The sequence below is a fragment of the Amphiura filiformis genome, chromosome 8 (genome assembly GCF_039555335.1).
Source record: "Amphiura filiformis chromosome 8, Afil_fr2py, whole genome shotgun sequence".
Taxonomy (NCBI): Eukaryota; Metazoa; Echinodermata; class Ophiuroidea; order Amphilepidida; family Amphiuridae; genus Amphiura; species Amphiura filiformis.
In genome coordinates, this window is record NC_092635.1 from 41299423 (window position 1) to 41321745 (window position 22323).

At 36.2% G+C, this 22323-nt stretch overlaps 1 protein-coding gene across 1 annotated transcript; it reads right to left on the bottom strand.

Moving 5' to 3' along the window:
- Positions 1 to 544: 544 nt before the first annotated feature.
- LOC140159043 (uncharacterized) lies at positions 545 to 21756 on the bottom strand. The gene is made up of 13 exons (XM_072182369.1): positions 21630 to 21756; positions 13934 to 14125; positions 12811 to 12937; positions 11912 to 11980; positions 10958 to 11034; positions 10112 to 10162; positions 8435 to 8499; positions 7779 to 7898; positions 7022 to 7102; positions 6242 to 6380; positions 5306 to 5388; positions 4658 to 4754; positions 545 to 2807 (listed from the first exon to the last, which is right to left on the bottom strand). The coding sequence occupies exons 2-13, from the start codon at positions 14093 to 14095 to the stop codon at positions 2604 to 2606; spliced, it is 1275 nt and encodes a 424-aa protein (XP_072038470.1). The 5' UTR covers positions 14096 to 14125; positions 21630 to 21756; the 3' UTR covers positions 545 to 2603.
- Positions 21757 to 22323: the final 567 nt, after the last annotated feature.

Consider the following 22323-nt stretch of genomic DNA (forward strand, 5'->3'; position numbering starts at 1 on the left):
TGGAATCAGCATGTAAAAGGCATTTAAAAAAATGAGTACAAACAAGCCTAGTAATTTGTTCAGAGGCTCTTGAAGAAGTTCTTGATATTTTAATATCTCAAAACTTTTTATGTTGAAGCCTATGGCTAGCATGCATAGCAGCACTTGCCTTGATAAGAGTGTATAGCTTATATTTTATTATATAAAATTTATAAAAATTCTATGGTTAACTCGGGGGTTAACCGAGGTATTTGCATTTGAGTAGATCGAGGAGTCAGTAACACAAAGACGTAACTCCATTTTTTGCAAAAATTGTATTTTGATATCAAAATTTTCAGAAACATGAGCATTTTCCAATAAACACATAGAAGTAACTCCATTTAGCACCTCATTGAAATCAATGGCCAGTGAAACAGGCTTAAGTCAATGTGGACCAGAATGGCCAAAATGGAGTTACGTCTTTGTGTCACTGACCCCTCAAGATACGTTATATTGCTTGAAACACATGATCAATCATAGACAAGTTTACACACTGCATGAAAGAAACACATCAATACAGACACACACATTTTCTAGAAAAACATTTAATCATGACATTTCATGAACATTATCAGTGAAATTTCAAAACTTGATTTTCTTACTTTTCTCCCAAGAAAAAAAATGTTTAAGAATAAATTAATAAGGTATGCTAAATTTAACATTAAAGAGCCTTTGTCTAAACTTCTACATAAAAATGGAAACAGATAAAGGCCAACATGATGCCATTTGTGGTGATAAGAATGAAAACCCATTTGAATAGAAGACCAGCCCAAACTCAGGATTTATTGGGGGAGGGTGCAGAGAGCTAAAAAGTGTACCCTTTTCCAACATTTTTAAGGGCTTATTTTAACTTTTCCTGAAAAACGGACCGTTTGTGCATTTTTCCTACAAAAAAAGCTGATTTGCATTGGGTTTAATAAAGATATTAATCTGAAATGTTATAAGGCCTGCCTATTTAGGACTGATCAGAGTCAAACTTTATTCACTTAAAAAAAAACCAATGATTTAAAATTACAGCTTGTGATATTGTTTTGTCCTTTTATGACATGACTTTGAAGCTTTGGTCCAATGCACTGTCTGGTAATAAAATGATGGATCGGGTAAACATATAAATATATGTAGTACTGACATGATTGTGCTTGGCAATGTTTGAAACAGAAATAAAAAACATCCAATTTGATCAAAAAAATAGATGCTTTTGGACATGTATCTGTTTGAGTCACAGGAGGGCAAAACCCATCTTCTCCGCCCTTTTTTGTCTGTTTCTTTCTTCTTTTCCCTGGGTAAGGGTTACTCATTCCGTGATTACTTTAAAGTATCCTCTGTTTTTTTCCATGAGGTCCAAGATCACATTAAAATATACATCAAAATACATCTTATTCTTTTTCAATCTAAAATGTTACAACTATTAAGTTCACTTTGTGAGAGTTATCAAAGTGAAATATTGTGTTAAACAACAAGATATCATGGATTAAAAAAAATCAAAATAGTACTGACAAATGTTGATACGGAATGTTTATCATAAGTATCTTCCATTATATGCACATAGTGAATGTATTGATGCATACTCGTATGCATTCTCAGCAAGACAGGTGGCTTAATGATTTGCTTATAATCAAGGATCCTTGATCAATATAAAGTGAGACTATCTTTAAGTTAATAGTGTTTTTTCTGTGTTTTTTTCTCTTGATGTTTTGCTCAAAATCAAGGTACTTCGGTGAATATAAAGTGTGAGTGACTATCTATAAATTTAAGTGATAGTAAAGAAAGACTTTCTTTCTAGTCTTTTGCAGATAAGGCTGGGCCTTTATCTTCTACTTGCTACCTGTTAGACTGGCAGGTAACCTGGGGGTACTCAAGTTTGGTTTGGGTGGGGAAGTGCCCCTGAGAATCTGAAAGTTCACCTATCGCTTTACCAATTTTTCAAGAAATTCTGACCCATCGCTATACCATGAGTCAACAATTTCAGCCAAATGTAACATAACTTTACTGAATTTTTACAACTTTCCCTCCAATTGTTGGTAAAATTGAATAATATTGGCCAAAGTGAGGCAAAATTCAGATATTTTTCCCCAAAATTGAAAACAAATGGGAAAAAGTACCAACCATTTCACCAAAATTAGCCTAGAAAATGGTGTCATTGATATAACAAATTACCAAAAATTCCTGTATGGTCATTTGTAGTTGGTACCAAAATGCACCCCATGATTGCAGCATATTTCCATATGGTTACTGTAAAGGTTCGCCTGATGGCACACATGGGCTTCTTTGCCTTAGGTAATTTTCAAATATAAATTGGGAGTATTCATCTCTGAAAATCCCAACAAGAAATAAGAGTCTGTGGCCTTACTTAATGGTGGGATTTTTACAGGAGGACACTTTTATATTGTGCCTAAAATTCCAGTTATGCCATGGAGCCCATATGAGCCATTAGGCGAATCTTTACTGTATTTGTATTGAGTATCCCCGGGCAAATACCAGATTGTAATTGCACTGATCTGACAGCAATGTTACCAGCCACTGACATCATGACAGGTGTCGCTCACGATGTCGGTTGTTAACAAATCATTATTTTATAAACATAATCATGATTGTTCACTATTCTGATGTTGTTGCTGTTCTTGATTATTATTACTTCTTTGCCTCCATTTGTTGACTATTTTCTTAATTGGTTCCACTACGGCATTTGGATTCCTATATAGCATGTGATGATCGGCACCATTCACTACTATATGTTTGCATCCTGGATGGACGTTGGATATTAAATGTTGCTGAGCTTTGGCCCAAGCCTGTAATGAACATAAACAAAATAAACCAACATTATAATTGTATAATTTGTTTATCGTATCATGTAAATGATATAAAGTATCCAGGAAATTATTCCCTGGATACTTTCAAACATGACATCCAGTCGTTTGTTGAGACTGTCCAAGAAAGTTGCAAGTTGTAGCACATTATACCTACCACATTGGGCTATTCCATTTAAAATCCACACTACCCCTGTGGAAGATTTTGGAAATATCTTCCACAGAGGGGTATGAATTTAAAATGGAATTTTCACATTAGCAGCTCTGTTTGAAACTCGCCCTCCCTCAGGGGAAGATTCAGGCTGAATCTTTCTTGAGGGTGTATGAAATTCTAACGGGGCTGCCTCATGTGCTCATTCCATTTGAAATTCATACTCCCTCTGTGGAAGATATTTCCAAAATCCTCCACAGGGGTAGTGTGGATTTTAAATGGAATAGCCCATTGCAAGAAATCTAAATCCCAGATGATATCCCATCATGCATATTCTGCACGATAATATAAACCCCACCTGCACCTCAATCAATTTGCATTGTGGGATATGGTGCAACCAATCCCGTCTAGACTCTGAATATCACTAATCTGTCCTCAACACTCGCCACACAGGTGTCGACTGCAGACGACAAGTTTCAATTTGTTTTCAATTCAAAAATTGGTTACTCCTTCATGTAATTATACACGAAATTAGGGTTAGGGTTAGCTTAGGTTTAGGATTAGGGGTAGGGTTAGGGTTAGGATTAGCTTACATGAAATAATTACATGAAGGATTGACACAAAAATTTCAAAATTGTAAATTTACATGACCATACTTGGTATGAAAAATACATTAAAATGAGTACAAACAAGCCTAGTATTGGTTCAGTGGTTCTTAAGAAACTCTTGATATTTAGAGAAAATATCTAAGAATTTTGACTTTTTATGTTGAAGCCTATGACCAGCATGCAGAGCAGAGTCATTCCATGTCAACTCCTGGGATGTGCACGCAGCACCTCTTCAATTTTTTTTTTTTTCTGTGTGGTGGTAGATATTGATGAGAAAGTAAAAGCCTGAAAATTTGAGCTTCATACTCCATTTCTTTTTCCCGTGGCATCAATTTGAAATTTAGGGGATCAGCGTAAAAATGTGTATAACGCGAAGCGATGTTTGGAGGTCCATAAATGTATAAAGGGAACCTCCTTTGGAACTTTGAAAAGTATGTATCCTGGGGCACTTAATTATGTAGAGTTCAAATCTGGCATCAGAATTTCAAATTGATGCCACGGGAAAACGAAATAGCGTATGAAGCTCAAATTGTCAGGATTTTACTTTCTCATCAATATCTACCACCACACAGAAAAAAAAAAAAATTGAAGAGGTGCTGCGTTGCACATCCCAGGAGTTGACATGGAATGGCTCAGCATTAAAACTTTAATACTGCTGGATTAAAAATGTTAAATGTCTTGATTTTTAAAAGGTAAAGAAAAGCATTGCCACATTAGCCACTATCAAACATGAATTGGTTCTTCAAACATCACCCCAGTTGTTTTCTATATGACACAAGTACTGGGCTATTTAAAGTCCACATTCCCCCTGTGGAAGATTTTGGAAATATCTCCCATGGGGAGTATGAATTTTAAATGGAATTAGTGTATCAGCAAACTCTATTTGAAACTTACCCTCCCTCGGTGGAAGATTCAAATTGAATCTTTCTTAGAGGGTGTATGAAATTCAAATGGAGTTACCAAATATGTTCATTCCATTTGAAATTCATGCTCCCTCTGTGGCAGATATTTCCAAAATCTTCCACAGGGGTAGTGTGGATATTAAATGGAATGGCCCAATACACATTACCTACCTTATTTAATGTACTAGGTAGCTGCTCATCATAATAGTTGCCTGTTATCACTGTAACTGACACATCCCTTGGGAATGGTTTCACACTATAAACAGTCCTATGAGATTAAAAAAGTGAAAAGAACATTTAATTCACACATTATAATGGTGGGATTCTGCAAGGTTTAAGCTATGTACATCAGGCACTTAACCCTCTCCACACGGGTGTCGACTGCAGACGACAAATCTCAAAAAATTGTTTAAAATTCAATCATTTTAGAATTGTAAATTTGCATAATCATATTTGGAATCAGCATGAAAAATGCATTAAAATGAGTACAAACAAAAAAAGCCCAGTATTGGTTTAGTGGTTCTCGAGATAACTTTTGATATTTTGAGAAAATATCTCTTTTTTATGATGTTGGAGCCTATAGCCAGCACACAGAGTATTAACAATGAATTGTTCCAACTTCCAATGGTCCTGATTAGTGAGAAAAGATCATCCAAAAAGGGCTGATTTAAAAATATTAATCATTTTCATTTTTCCTGTTCCAATATCACCTGAAAATATTTTATGATCCGAGTATATATGTTGCACCTCAAATATATCATTTTGGCAGAAAAAGGCCTTGATACACATTTAAACAATACACACACCAAGAAGGCTTACCTTATTTGTGATAGACTAACATTAATAAAGTAATGTTCATCCACACTGGTACTTAAATGCCTTGGGTAGCACATGAGGTATTTCTAGGAGAAATCATAAAAATTAATGTAGAATTAGTGCCTATATTATAATGCATTTTGTACCATAAAACATAAATGCCAATTACTCTATTCCTATCAGCGACTTTATTTGCAGGTCACCAAAGTGATTGGCCACCAAAGTAATTTATACATTAAGTTTGTCTTGTGTGAGTTATGTAAACAGAATCTTTCATCTCAGATCTCACTGCTAAATCACAAAAGTGATTTTAGACATTGGTATGAGGCAAGACAAACTAAATGAAATAATATTGTAATGTCACTCAGATTATGCTCAGGGTTAGGTTTTAAGGTCAGGATTTGGACTTGCATATGATATGAAAACCCAAGTAGTCTTTTGTTAAAAAGGTTTCTGATTACTCCTATCACATCTATTGTATACGCCATCCTCAAGTTATAAATTGAGAAAAAGACAATTTAATAATATGGAAGACAGAAACCAGTGATACAACATTGGCATTGCAGACTGCAGTTATTATGCAATTGTTTGCTATCTTCAGGGGTGAGTGCCCACAGATAAAAAAGTCTGAAATTTGGGAAGCTACTATACTTTTTTTTACAGAAGAAGTGCCAAAAGAGATAAAAAGCAAGATCAAAATGTCTGAATTCAGATTTTAATCTGAACTCTCACACCCCTGCATGTGGCTCAGAGAGAATGTGTTTGGTATGTGTAGATTAGTGTAAGGCAGATGCTTGGTGCTTGACAATTGAAGAACTCAACCTGTACAGCTACAGAGACTGATAGATTGACTTATCTAATTGGACAATGTACCTGTCTATTTTGGACTTCATCAGATATAACCTTTAACCTGTCCTGTGATTGGTCATTCTATCATACCTGTCTATTTTGGACTTCATCAGATATAACCTGTCCTGTGATTGGTTGTTCTATCATTCCTAAGAGTAATGCAATCCTCATTATGCCAATAGATGCTGATAACTGAAGTGATTGCAATGAAGGCACTAGATGCTCAAACCTGGTCAAATCACAATTGTAACAACAGTAATAGTAAGCAGTAATAGACAATGCAAATTACTATATAAAAGTAAATTGTCACAAAGATAATTATATATATCATGATCTATGTCTGTCTATCTCTTGCTCATGATGGTTCATGAAAAACTTCAATCAAAGCATAGCGACAAACATCGCTGAAGAGCCCATCTCATATGAGGAGGAGATAGATACTGAACTTTTGTGGCAGCTATGAAGAGTGACTTAATAATGCAAATTTATCATGGACATTTTTCACAAGAGAGTAGAGTTGAATCTAAGCTGTACTTTTTTTCAGGGAATTTCTTCCCTAATTCAGGTGTCTGTTTCTAAAACAAAATATTATAATTTTATTGGAAGTTGTGGTTATTTAAAAAGTGCATAAAACAACATACTGTATTGTTCCTAACAAACACCTAGGCGTGAAACTTCCAATAATTACCAACTCCAGGGTTACCAATGAACTCCCATACTTTTTAATGCCAGAGGTTTTTCGGTTAATCCCATAAGTACTATTTGATATCGCACATTAATTGTACTTAAAAAACGGAAGTAAAATAATGAATTGAACACAGATTAAATCCACAATTTAATATTTTTTTAAATTAATATACAAGTACATACCAAAACTCATTCCAAACTCCATCGTTGACTTCAAACAGACTTTCAACCAATGGGTCGATTAACACTATATCCGATACCTCGCTGAAATCAACAAATTCACAAACATACATTATTCATATATATATAAACAGTTAAATTGTTGCTTTTTTAACATGTGAGTTGCCAGTATGAATTCTTTTGTATCATGGGTAATGCTGTCATTTACAAAATGCAGACTTTACTTGACACCACATTGAATCAGCTTGCCCTGCTCATACAAGGACCTACAAAAGTGACCTTTTCATGGGATCAAAAGTGAAACTAGCCCATTTGCAGAACCCAAGATGATAAATGTGACCTTTATTTCCCTGCCTTGAGAAGACTTCTGAGGGAAGAAAATTATATTTTTGATACTCCTTACAGAATTAACACAATAAAATTTCTTGGGCAATTTGATATAAATTCTTCATAGATTTACATTTTCTTTTACATGACGTTTTTGGGATAAGTTGTTAATTTGATATAAAGTTCTCTTTTTGCCAGCTGTGGCTTCTTTTTTTGGTACAGCCCCCCCAGGCATAAGTACCTGCTCAAGATGCACAACCAGTAGTATCTCACAGACACCATGCATTAATTAAAATTGGACCAGAACAAATATTTTGACCTCACCTTCCATACATCATGTACATAGCAAGTGCATTGAGTGTATTAAAACTTCGCTACAAAGTTTAGTAGCAAATAAAATCCCTACATTTAGGAGCTTCAGCCTTAGTCTTACCTTTCGTACATTTGTGCAAAGAACCTTGCATTAAGTGATCCTAGCTCTGATCCAACTAGAATAAATGGTTTTGGCTGATCACTGCTAATGGTTACTAGATAATGAAGGTCCTCCACCATCCTAAAAAATATATTGAGAGAAACAAGAATATTAATTGAAAAAAAAATACAGGTGTCTAATACCCTACAGGAACAATGACAATAGGTTTTTTTTAGTAACATAACCTCTTTAATTAATTATTAGTTTATTTTAAATAATCCATTTGTTTGTTTACTCATTCATTCAATCACCATTCATTCACTCAGTCATTCGGCCACTCAGTCAGTAAGTCAGTCAGTCAGTCAGTCAGTCAGTCATGCTAAGAAATGGCAGGATAAATGGAATATCAGATAGGTTGACCTGGGGTAGACTAGCAATCCGCATATCTCAAACTATGTAAGGCCAAAAAAAAAAAAAAAGGTTTGTCTAAAAGTTTGCGCGCGCGTTTTGTAAAATCGCACGATTTGACAAAAAAGAAATGCAGGATTTTTTTTTTTTTTTTTTTTTCCAGAAAAAATTGGCGAAAATCAGACTTTTTCTCAAAATACCATGAAAAAAGTTGGGAAAATAAAAAAATAAAAAAATAACGTTTGGCATAACCGTGTCAGAACAATTACCTTTCTATAGTGTTCTCCTGACCCCTCTCTGGATTCACCACTTGTCTCTCTTCAGAGGTAAAATTCTAAATAATATCAATGCAAAACAATGGAATGAGTGTCACACTGATTAATCTTTACTTTTTTACTCATACATTAAAACATTTTCCCATAAATAAAAATATTGAAAATCAAAATTGTTAGCTGCTTCTAAAAGTAAACTTGCCCAGAGTTAAAATATTGCAAAATCATATCATTGGGTCTTTTGGTTCTTGAGCAAAGACCATAGAGGTGTGAATGTGAACCCATACCTCTAGAACCACAAGACCTGTTGAAGTGACAGATGATGCATGCATTGGGCTATTCCATTTAAAATCCACATTCCCCAGTGGAAGATTTTGGAAATATCTTCCACAGGGGGAGTATGAATTTCGAATGGAATGAACACATTAGCAGGTCCATTTGAAACTCATCCTCCCTCAGTGAAAGGTTCTAATGTGTTCATTCCATTTGAAATTTATACCCCCCTGTGGAAGATTTTGGAAATATCTTGTGTAGTGTAGATTTAAAATGGAATAACCCATTGCTTTTAATGTCTCTAATGTGATCATAGGAAACCACATGAAGCAAACATACATGAACAGATGATGATGAACTATTCTTAAAATCATAATATTGCACATTTACCAAGATTCACCTTCATTTGGGGCTCAAATAGTCTGAAATTTAAAATGTCAGACTATCGCTAATGTCCTAGTAAAACTAGCACACTTATCTCCTTAAATTTTAATGCTTCTGTCGCTACTGTTAAAAATGTTTTGCAGCACATGCTGAAGAAATTGACATCTTGTCAGTTTTAGAGATGTAACATAGGTACTTGTTCAAATCCAAGGAATAGACTATGGTATAGACGAATCCAAATACAAGCATTCCTACACCTGACTAGCAGCCTTTAGTTGGGTCCCCGTCGGCTACAATGCATCCAAAATGTGAAATGATTCGGTCTTGGCGGAAATTTTAAACTGCATTCCATCACCTGTTTTACACCTTCCGCGAAAACACAGGTAGACAAAAGAAGTTTACAACACAATACAGTTCCAACAGTTGTGCAAATAAAAGCTGCCTTACACCTAGAGAAGATCGAGGAGGGTTAATAGAATAATACAATAGAGATAATTCCGCAGGTAATCCCGTCGCATCTATTCATAGATGTACAAATGGATGAACAAAAGGACTATGCATGAATAGATGCGATAGGATTACCTCTATTGTATATTATTATTCTATTAACCCTCCTCGTCTTTGCATCTTCTCTAGGTGTTAGGCGGCTTTTATTTGCACAATCGGGTGCTCAAAACCCCAGGTTGGTGCTAGCGGGAAACCAAAGATGGCCGACCAAATCCTGACCATGACTTGGCTCGTTGGATTCGTCTATATCACCCCGTGGAAAATTTGATGCTTAAATATCAGCCAGTTCCAGACCTGTTTAAAAATGGATTTTTTATTTCAAAAATATCCAGAATTTGTTATTTATGGCACCAGATCCGAATTTCAGCCTAAATCCAGAAAAGTTATATCTCTGCAGTTTTTCATTCTATATTTTTAAATTATTGGCCCTGCTAATGTAGGTAATATAAATTACTTTAAAAATATCAATGAAATACACAGAACATGCTTAGAACTAAATCTCAATCTTACCAGTGGTACTCTCTCACTGAATCCAATGCCAGCCCTGTCATATGAGCATACCTGTGGGTAGAAAATGAAAAGAAAATTAATCTACATTTGGTCAGAATAATACTCACAGTTGAATCAAGTCATTTCATTTATCAATTTGAGTCAATATTTAGATGTTTCATGAGTCCAGTCTTTTTAAAGTCTTTATACAGTATAATTTATCTCTTGGTGATAATTTGAAAAATCCAGTCATGAAGCATTTACTTTTGGAGTGACACTCTACTTTCATAACAGGGGAACATTTATTTATAGAGGCCGTCAGCCTTTCGCCATCTTGTGGGTACAAATGCTACGCGTGTTCATGCGTCGGACACTACGCGCAAGGCGCAGCTTGCCACGCGCAGCTGCTAGCTGTTATCACACGTCATCACGCACGGAGATCAAATGACCATCGCAGCGTGTACCCACAAGATGGCGGCATATGACGTCACGCTGACGGCCTCTATACCACAGACAGTAGAGAGCCTACTGTCTATGTTTACACTAACATAGGCACAGTTTTTTGATGATCTGAAATCATGACCATGTAAATTTAGGTGATTCTGTACATTATGTTAATCTTTGGAATACTGAAAGCATATCATCAAATAAATTCAACAACTTGTTCTTTCATGTAATATCAGTGAAAAGAGTAGAACTGGTGCAGTTCCCTCCAATATCAACATCCAAAATTGCGAGAGTGCAGTGTGAGCATTAAGCGCGAAACCTACGCACAGTGTAGGGGTCCCTTTGATCCAGATGTCCAAATTGCGAGCGCCTAGCAAACTCCAGCGAGAGCACATCAGCACATTATAAATTACTGCTTACCCTTGTAAATTTTGCTATCCTGGTCTGTACCAAATACCACACATCTAGAGACATGCCAGTTGGTGCATCTAAAATCACTGAAATGAGAATAAGAAAAAAATGTTTAGTATTTGAAAAGGTTCAGTCACATAGAACACTACAACTTTCCCTCTCTCTCACCCCATAATATTATTCAGGACATTATTCCTATTCAAAATTTAACTTGATGGGGTACTTGGTAAATGTTACGTGTAGCACCAAGCAAACAATACTGCAACATGAGTTCATTCTTGCATTCTTGGTCAGTATGCTCTTGCGTATAGTTAGCTTGAAATTCCTCTGGATAAGGAATTTACTGCTAATTGTCTCTTTGGAACCTGTACAAAACTTGGGGAGCTGATCCTGGCTGTGAAGGTAAATTGTGGAATGTCTAGGGTATGCGCTTCTTAGCTGCAAGTCCTTGTGTTGTTGTTTAATGGTTTATGGAATGATGTGAGCGGTAGTCAGCGACAAACTGTAAAGTGTGCTGAGGCTTGTGGATCAACGTCTAGGGTCTAGGTGCTATGCCTGTCCGTGTCCGTAGTGCACTATAAATCACTGTGCTTTTTTCCCTTCATGCTGGTCTGTAAACTTGTGAAGATGTCTGTCAATTATGTGTTTTCTCTAACCTCCATTGGGTTATTCCATTTAAAATCCACACTACCCCTGTGGAAGATTTTGGAAATATCTTCCACAGGGGGAGTGGGGAGTATGAATTTCAAATGGAATTACACATTAGCAGCTCCATTTGAAACTTACCCTCTCTCAGGGGAAGATTCAGGTTGAATCTTTCTCAGAGGGTGTATGAAATTCAAATGGAGCTGCCTAATGTGCTCATTCCATTTGAAATTCATACTCCTGTGGCAGATATTTCCAAAATCTTCCACAGGGGTAGTGTGGATTTTAAATGGAATAGCCCATTGTAAACCTACTCACCTGTTGGGGACCCTTCTCCTGAACAACTCAAGAATAACTTGTGATTCCATCCAACATCATACATTTGACCTGTTGTTAAAATACACACAATTGCATTATTGTACATACAAGTACATATTTCTTTTAATTAATTAGTTGAGTTGAAAAATGATATAGCACCAATCTTATAGCTGACCATACAATGAATGTACTTCACACTTGTATCTCCCAATTAACTAATACTTTTTAATAATATTAGTCTGATACTCATTTCTGTATTTTAACTAACCAACTACCATGTTTGTACTTTTAAATGACAATGCATCAAAATCATTTTCTTCATGTAAAAAAGGTATACCGTATTCTCAGTAATTAATCTGGGGACGTAACATTTTCGCAAAGGGGGCGTTTATTAGAAGTGAATAAGGGGCGTTTATTAGAAGTGAATATTTAATGAGAAATCTTGCAAAATGCTACTTCACAGAACTCCTGAAATACATGTATGACTTCTGGTTTGAAATACAACATACAGGCACCACATATTATTGGAAAATACTACAAAAATTAGATCTGTAAGTGTATTTTTATTTATAAACATTTTACTATAATGTGGCGATGTAAGAGTACAATTTGTCCATGTAATTTTGTGATCATGACATGCCAGTTACAATGCTTGAATGCTACATATGACATGGGGAAATGTCTGCATATCAGTCACTTTTTCTTTGAATTAATGGAGAGAAAATATGGTACATGCAATAATCTATGATATTGATAATGAGTTATTATGTAATCATGGTCAAGGGCTGTAAACCTAACATCTTCTCCATACAAATCCTAGGGAATTTCTAAAAAAAGAAGAAGAAATTCATCCCAAATCCCTTCCCTGATGCTGATTTCCTTGTACTGTGGATAATTACCTTCTGGCTTAAGGTGTTCCGCTTCTCTAAAAAGTGATGCATGGTTAAGGATAGCTGGTAGTAGTAAGAGAAGTATGACATATTTTCCTATGTGGAAGCATCGGGAACATAACCCAGGTCTGGATTCCTGTAACAAAAATAAAGCAAACAATATTATTGAGTATATAGATGAGTTGACCTCAATGTTTATCAACAAAGGCAAGGGACTGGTATTATACCAGTCAAGCATATCGATATAATATCGATATGCTTGAGTGAACCCCATGCAACCACTGCACTGTTCAATAGCCTCATTGAGATGTGGCTAGGAGTTTTAAAAACAAGCCATAAACAAATTATGATGCGTGTGCATACTGCCAGGTAAAAAACAAAGGAAATTGTGATGATGCGTGCGCATACTGCCAGGCATTGACGTCAGAAGTCAACTCATCTATATAAATCGAATCCCAGTATCTGGGCTGCATTGTCAACCGGAACCCGCATAGTTTACATTTGTGGAATTCCACATTGAATCACAAGTTTTCCTCTATAGCTCATTTTTTTAAACAGCTAATACTCATTCTTGGATCTACATGTATGCATGCTAATATTTCCTGAACATTAAATAAGTTTAAAATGAACAGGCCTAGATTTACCATAAGGAGATGCAGTGTGCCAGTTGGGTACAGATATTTGACCAGAAAACAGGAGAGGGACACAAACACAGGAGACAGACAATACCTCATAGCACATAAAATTCAAAATTGAAAGTTGTCAGCAGCAGTGCAGGGGATGGATGGTATTATTAGGGCATTCTCCCCAGTGATAGTTGTCCCCAGCCCGCAAATGGTCAATGCTCAAGAGCTTCCCCTTGGATGGACCCCCACTTTTCCCCTAAACCCATCCACTGTACACATATACTTTGCTAATGCTTTGAATTTGATCATAAAAATAACAACACATTTTCAACAGCTAATTTAGAATAGTTTTGTCATAGATATTAATTTTGCCTGGCACATCCCAAGAGCAAACTACATGTATGTACAGCTAAGACATGTCCCAAAAAATTAACAGAAGAGGTGGCTAGCTATGTCCACCTAAGAGCCAAGTTTAAATTAAAAAGCCATAACGCTTTCATGCTAACCTGTTGCTGTTGTCTTCTTGCCCCTCTATTTCGTCTGTGCCTTGCATCCCCTGCAGCACCAGCATCACGTTCCTCTTCTCCTTGAGGTTGTGTTGAATTTGCATCGCCATTTGCTGCTGCATCAGCTGCGACTTCTACTCTTCTTCGCTGTCGCTGTGCCATTTTCTTATAACAATAATAACATCCGCTATTCTGGAAACACAAAATTTTAAAATATTAGGTCTCAAAACTAGTGAAGATTCTTAAATCCAATGTGGAATGCATCTCAAACTCAGTCAAAAAAGCTTGGAATTTTCCAAATTTATATTCTTATACATATATTTTCACTAATTTAAAAGGGCATTTCGTGATCCACAGCCTCATCCCCCACTTTTCTCAAAAAAAGTTGAGATTTTTATATCACTGGAAACCTCTGGCTACATAATGTTTATGTACAAAATATTTCTTGCAGATTAATTCGTTTAGCAAAGATATCGTGAAATTTGAATTTCGTTCTGGTGCACCAGAACGAAATTACAACGCATTGTCTATGGAGCAGTGTAATACACATAATCATGCATAACTCGCAAACGCAAAATCGGAATCAACTGAAATTTTGGGAATAGGTTTTTTCGTGGATATCTAATGAAAAATGACATAAATAGAGGATTCTAGGATCACAAAATACTCCTTTAAAGTGTTAATCACACAATTTTATTATTTTCTACATGCTTTAAAACATATTTTACAGATATTTTGTGATTATTTTTGCAAGAAAAAAAATTGGAATTGAATAATTATTGGTGTTGGCTAATTTTGACTACTTCCCTCTGTTGGTGCTGGCACATTGGGAAGTACGGTACGGTATTCAAAATCAGCCAACACCTCGGGACCAGTAGTACTTCCCTTCAAAACATGTTGTATAATTTGTACTTTACAGGTATTCATTGACATTTTGTGTTCAATTTGCATGTCCTGGATATCTAAAAATCATCACCTTGAAGGCTATAGGGAAGGCGTAGACTCACTCGCACGAGCATGAAATATGAAATGCAGATGTATTTAGCCATGCACGTACTGCATTACTAAAGTTTATCTGTTGCTCCTCAAAACAAGAATCACATCCATTTCGGAGCAGTATTTCATTTTCAAGTGAAAAATGTTGTCTTTCGCTGCATTCAGGTTTATCTCAAAGTCTTTCTACATGTAAACCTAATGCTTTATGTATCTAGCTGGCAGGGTTCGATTTACCTGGGTGCACACATACACCAGGGCATGTAGATTTTTGCTTGTGCATGTAACTTTTGTACTGAACATGCACTCTGTGAACGTAACTTTTCAACCACCCATCATCCACTTCATACAGATAATATGATCCGCCCTGAAAATCGGGCCAAGTGAGAATAAAGAATAAATAAAGTTTGTTGAAAATTTTACCAAATAAAGGTATTATTTCATTTCGTAATTCCACAATTTTTCTCGTAGCAGATTCAGAATCAGGAAGTTTACACACTTTGTATCGCTATTTTATCCAGAATGTATAGGCCTAAACAGGCAGTCAAGTTAGCTCAATTGATAAGGCGTTTGACTATGGTGCGAGAGGTTGCGGGTTTGAACCCTGGTGGTGCCTAGTACGCTCTTGGAAAAATTAAGTTAGCTTGAAATTCCCCTGGACAAGGAACTCACTGCTAATTTGTCTTGTTGTAACCCGTACGAAACTCTGGGAGCTGATCCTGGTTGCGAAGGTTATTTGTGGTATGTCTAGGGTGTGCGCTCTTGAAGCAGCAAAGTCCCTAAATTGTTGTTTAATGGTTTATGGAATGATGTGGGCCATAGTGGTCAGTGACAACCTGTAAAGTGTGCTGAGGCTTGTGGATCAACGTCTAGGCGTTGTGCCTGTGCGTAGCGCACTATAAATCACTGCACTTTTTTTTTCTTTCTTTTTTTTAAACAAGGAAGTGACATCATAGGGTTATCGTAATTGAATCAATTGAGATAACCCCTTGAAGCAAGTATCGGTGCACGTGTGGAGCTGTCAGTCAAGGAGTTGTGATTTTATAGCATGATTGTTTTCTGACTTGTAGAAGTTTTGTCTGGGAGTTTGATTGGATTATTGAATCAACAAAAAGTTTTACGTCCAGTCCAACGCTCATCAAGGCATTCAAAATACAATAAAAGCAAATAAAAACTGTTATAAATTTTCATTCATACCAAAAACATTGCTGGATTGTAATTCTCTGCCTGACTAATAAGCATTTTTGGCCCCCAATTCATGGCAAAATGGCATAATATATCGATTTTATAATATTGGCCGATATCCGATCTGATCTCGGTAAAGCAAAAAAAAAGTTTTTTTTCATTCATTTCATTTTATTAAAAAGCATCGTGGCCCTCAGGCCAAATTGAGCAATTTTTACGTTATAAGACATCAAAATATTACAAAATTACAAATAAAAAGTTTTTGGGGACTTTGAGAAACCACTGGATCTATTCTGAAGTGCTAGGATCATTCACAGTTAATTTGAAAAAAAACAAAATGGAAAAAAATTACAGTTCGTTATCCGTAATTATGCAAACCATTTTAAAACTAATATTTACCTCTTCATCTATCACATATGTGACTCCTCGCCACAACTGAGCCCGGATGTCGCCAGTGCCACTATTGAGATATGCTCCATCGAACTTAACAATAAACAATAGGAAAGAAAGGATTTATTGACTGTTTTATTGATTTTTCACTACTTAAATGTCAAGTACTATAGACATGATATACATCATTTTAAAGCTAATTTCAAGCAGAATATTTTGGTTGAATATCTCAAAATGATGATTGGCTTACATCCGGGCTCAGTTGTGGCGAGGAGTCACATATATTATACTATAGTTGCAATGCATTGGTTTTCCATGCATAAGGCCAAGTAACATAAATAACATGTCATCCCCGCCAGGCCTAGAAATCCGTGGCAGTGTGGCCTGTGCGGGCGAATAATCCATTTGGATTCTCGCAAGAGAATTTTGCGAGAATCCTACATCCCGCTCCCGCTGCACAATGATTGAAAAAAATACTGCCCACATACAGTCTGATTTAGTCATCCAATTGGCGACTCTGGCGAGCAAAAGATCGGCCCGCAACCGATGGCTGTTTTTGCTTTTAAAATGCCCTCTCAAATCAGTATTATTGTACAAATTATTAATGATTTAAGTAAATTATACCATAATTCGCCACTTTGGGGGTTCGGTTGCTTAAAAAATGAAGTACATGTATAAATAGTCAAACCGGGAGTCAAACTTGGTACATATTTTTTTCTTTCTGTAAACTGCCAATGCACTACGCGAATCCATATGGATTCGCCCGGTTTTACGAGAATCTTTGCGCGAATCGATTCGCGTCGGATTTCTGAGCCTGCCCGACCTCACCGATTTTTGGAGATTTTCAAATATTTTTCCTATTTGCTTGTGTTGTGATGAAAAGACATGTTTAGGAGTTCTTGGTTAAATCATAAACACATTGCAAACACTTTCTTGAAGCTTAGGGTAGGCTTTGGGGAAATAACAAAAATATTAAGGGGCCTCCTCGATTTTATGGCTTTGCAATTGCAATTACCCAGAAATGAATGGTAAAAAAATAACAATATAATAATAACAAATAAGGACCACCGTCACCGATTTTTGAAAAAGTCCGGACGATTATACATGTTTCTTTTTTATTACTTGGCCTAATATGTGATAGATGAAGAGGTACGGTATTAAAAGGGCATTTCGTGATCCACAGCATCCCCCACTTTTCTCAAAAAAAGTTGAGATTTTTAAATCACTGGAAACCCTCTGGCTACATAATGTTTATCGTGAAATTGTAATTTCGTTCTGGTATACCAGAACGAAATTACAACACATTGTCTATGGAGCACGGTAATACACATAATAACTCGCAAACGCAATTTATCGGAATCAACTGACCAGGGATGCAAATTGTGCGGGAGCGGGGAGCACCGCTCCTAGGATATGACAGTCAAAATTGAGGAAATGATGCCTTGAGAAGAAAAAAAAAGAAAGAGAGGGAAAATGAGGAAGGAGAAGAAAAGAAAAGAAGAGAGGAAGAAGAAAAAGAGGAAAGAAGAAGGAGAGGAGAAGGCGGAGGAGTGAGGTAGAAGATGACGAAAAAGGATACATATCTTAGCAAAAGATAACAAGTTAATAGGTGAGGGCTGTGAGGCAGTGCAGCTGCTGAATGGAAGAAAGGAAATCTCAAGATACTGGTTGTGCAAAGTGTTGAGGACTTCACATGATTGTTCAAGAAATAAGAGCCTTAAAAGAGGAAGGTTTTGGTGTTAGAATATGAAAATGGGTAACAATTCATATTTGAGGAAATTTACAATTCATACCTCCAGGGGAGGTAATCAATAATTAAACAGGAAAAAGAGAAGTTGGGTGAAGGTACAGGTGCCCGGTAGGTGGAAATATAGGGCACATATATCTGAGGAAATTTATACAGAGGCGGCAATGAGGATGTTATGGAAAAATTCAGAAAGGAAAATCAGTGTATCAATACTAAGAAATCAGAAGTGCCAGTGGGGAGAGCACGATCTGGACTGAAGATTGGTGACAAAACACAATACTAATGTACCATGACTTTGTCGACAAGTCTATCAAACTAATTATCAGATGTGCTTTCTGACATAAGATTTGTGAAGAAGTTTACAAACGTGCTTGAGGCAATAGAGGAATACCTGGCAGAGGGTGGGCAAAGTGCCCCCTGATAAAAATAAAAGAGAAAATGGAGGGGCAAAGGAAAGGAGCCTGAGTTCCACCAAAATTCACCCCAATCATGGGGCCAAACTAGTGTAAAATAATAAAATTATGCGCGCTACGCGCGCACATTTTAATGACGCTCAATAAAGCCCTTTTTGGGAGGTTCAAAGACTTTACACATAGAATCTCTCTAAAGAACATGATATGTTACCATTCTCATCTTTCGAAGTGCAGAATAAAGCTATTTTATGGTCTGGCATGATTGTGGAAATCTTTAGCCTAAACCTTTGCTCCTGAGGAAGAAATTACAATTTGCATCCCTGCAACTGACATTCTGGGAATAAGCTTTTTCGTGGATATCTACTGATAAATGTCATAATAAGAGGATGCTAGGATCACAAAATACTTCTTTAGTTTTTTTCATAATTGTTTTCCTATTTTTTTTTTCAAATTAACTGCATGTGAATGATCCCAGGACTAATAAGAATAGGTCCAGGGATTCTTCAAAGTCGGCAAAAAATTTGAGAAAAACAAACAAAAAACGATCCGATACCGATATCGCATATATTGGGCTGATACAATATCCGATCTGATTTGTTGAGCCCTAAATTAGAAACAAGAGAAGGGCAAGTTCAAGGCGGCATTTAATATCTAAGCACTATGCCAACAAGATATCAAACCGTTCTGAACCATTCCTGCTAGATTGGCTCGTGTTCAATGGCAGCATTGAAACACTGAGTTAGTCTTACTCGAGACCTAGCTTCAAATTTGCACACAATAGTTATAACGTACCAGGTATTCGATGCTAGAGTGTGTTGCTATCATTTTTTTCGGTCGGGCAGCGGTGCAATTGTTTGCAACAGGTTAATTTATTCTGTTAAGGCCCTTCACAATTGACTCTTAGTTTCCTGTTTCATGGTTGAAAACAAGGGATGAGGCAATTTTTAATTATTAATTATCTATTATTTTCTTTATTTCAAAAAAGTGGTCGCAACCTACATCAACCCGTTTTGACAAGGAACATGCATTTAATTATTTTACAACTTTGTTTGATTTCATGTAAAAGTAATGGTAGGCCTGCAGTTATGTTCTTTGTTTATTCATCATTATAGTTGATATGATCAAAGTCAGAAAGTAGCAAATGGAAGTCATTAAAAGTTATTTTAAAAGAGAAAATCCAAAATATAAATGAAATAATTAAATATTTTGCAATTCTCTACTTTATGCGGGCGGGAAACAGGAAACTAAGAATCAATTGTAAAGGGCCTAATGTTGAAATTTGGATGAAAGTTATTTCAATATGAGTCAACTGTATCTTTCTCTAAGCAAGATTTGCCTATTTTGAACAGTCAAAAATTATGCTGAAGTGAAGTGTAATTTTAGCAACATTTTTGATGCGCTCGCCAATCGACTGTCGTGATCTGCTGCTGTCTGTGTTTACTTCAAAATTCCATTGCTTTATATTTTTATATTATACGGTGTCATGCTTCAACGAATCTAACTAGATTTTGAATGCAATGGTCTTTAACCTAGAATGTGAAGCTATCGGTGAGCAAATTCTTGGCCGACTTCTCGAGCAAAGTACATTCGAGGAGCATAACAAACACCAAATTGGTGTCGTATGACCTTTGACATGCATGCATTCTTTTGTCGAGAGTGACATGGTCTTTCAATTCGTGCTGAGTGTCCTTGCCAGACTTGACTTATATATGCTTCAGTGGTCATGAAAGGATTCAATAGATAACCTCTGCCCCAATAATCCCAAGCTATTGTCTGAAACTGCACCTCGGAAGATGTATGGTAAGAACTCAGTCCTCAAATGATAGTCATATAACGACCAAAAGATAAGTGACTGACTATCATTGAGGACTGAGTTCCGCAGTCTAGAGTAAGTCATGATTGATGGATAAAACTGGTATTGATGGATAAAACTGGTATATCGTGAATGATATTAGCTAAGCTTACGACACGTATGCCGACACCAATAAGTAACTTAATAAGTGCACTAAAGTGGATAAAAGTAAATGATAGATGGAATAATCAACTTCTTATCTTAGTTTTTAAGTGTTTAAGAAACCTGGGTCCATCTTATCTATCATCTCAATTTGAATTTGTTCACGATACGTCGATATAGTCATATGCATATTACCAGGAATCATTCATCAAATATACTCTTGTTGTACCAAAATGTAATTCAAATTCAGGCAAGCGTACTTTCCATGCCAGAGCTGTTAATACTTGGAATGGAATTGCACCTCAAATCCGCAAAGAATTAAATAATATGTCTTTGTATCAATTTAAAGTGCAAACAAATATTTCTGCTAAATAATTTGGGATTAATTTCTATTCCCTTATTATAAATTGTACTTTTTATAAGGACATTTTAACTTTAGCTTGTATTTTGTATAATCTTTGCCATATGAGTTCAATACTATTTATTATGTTATTGATTTTCCATGTGTATAATATCATGGAAGAAAGAGATATCTCTTTCTTCCATGATAATATGTAAATTTACTGTGTATCAATATGTATTACAGTACCGGGGTACCGTATAATTAGTCCGAATAATCAGACCCAGAACAAATTATTAATTTCTGACATTATCGTGAACTGGGTCTGAACTGTTTTCATTCGAAATCTTGATGGCAAATTGGACAATAGAAGCACATGGTGCTACTTCACAGTTTTTTAATCCCCTATTCATGTTGCGTGAATCACTGATTTAGTCTCTATTGTGGACCATCCTTTTGATACTTGAGTATTTGGACAAGCGGAACAGGTTTGACAGTCTCCTTTGTCTACCTCTCTGTTTGTAAACAAACGAGGAGGTCGAAATCGTCCTCCTCGCCGAATACGAAAGTCAGCGTAATAGTACGGCACTACCGTATAATAATTGTATGAGGGCCTGCTTGGAGTGGAATTGTAACCCTCAATAAAGAAAGATTATTATTATTATTATAAGTACCTGCCGAAATTGAGCTTGTTAGACGCGTTGTTTATCGTAGAGATAGAAAAGCTCTTCTTTTAATACGTGATAGGTATTTTCTATGTCAACCTAATCCATGCATGCAAAAAAGCTCTTCATGGGCGCTGCCATCTTAGCCTCTTTCGTGACATTTTGAAATGGGAGTTCTTTTTTTCCTGACAATAATAATACAAAAGCACTAAATATAGACATATAAAAACATACCGAGTGTGCTTATATTTATTTGTGATGACATGGTTACTTAATATTAAGAATATTTCATTTAAAATACTATTAAAAAGTAGCACACTTTTCCAAATGAAGAGCCAAGCGTAATTACATAGGGCTGACATACCTACCAGCTCCAAAACTATAGTAAGCAGAACTTTCATTTCATCCAGGCGGCGGATGACATGATCGCGCCGGCAACTCGTGAAACCGCCCGGCCGTATGGCATTTTCAATATACTCGGTTAGTTTTGTGGGGTTCATTATCGAACCCCAACGGTTTTAGCTTGTATTTATATTATTTATCAACATAGGCCTATTTGTTTGTGATATTTCAAGCGTTTTAAAATTTCAAAATAATCCCATTCAATTACACGGTTGACGATGAAAATTTACTGGGCGAAAACAGAGAGTTGTCGTGGATGGCGACCATTCGCAGTGGGTGCCAGTTAGATCGGGCGTTCCCC

Coding starts and splice junctions, on each gene's coding strand:
- LOC140159043 (XM_072182369.1), bottom strand. CDS start 14,095: ATGGCACAGCGACAGCGAAGAAGAGTAGAAGTCGCAGCTGATGCAGCA. Junction 11,981..12,810: donor GGAACACCTTAAGCCAGAAG/GTAATTATCCAC, acceptor TTTTAACAACAG/GTCAAATGTATGATGTTGGA. Junction 7,899..8,434: donor CAGGAGAACACTATAGAAAG/GTAATTGTTCTG, acceptor TATATTTTTTAG/GATGGTGGAGGACCTTCATT.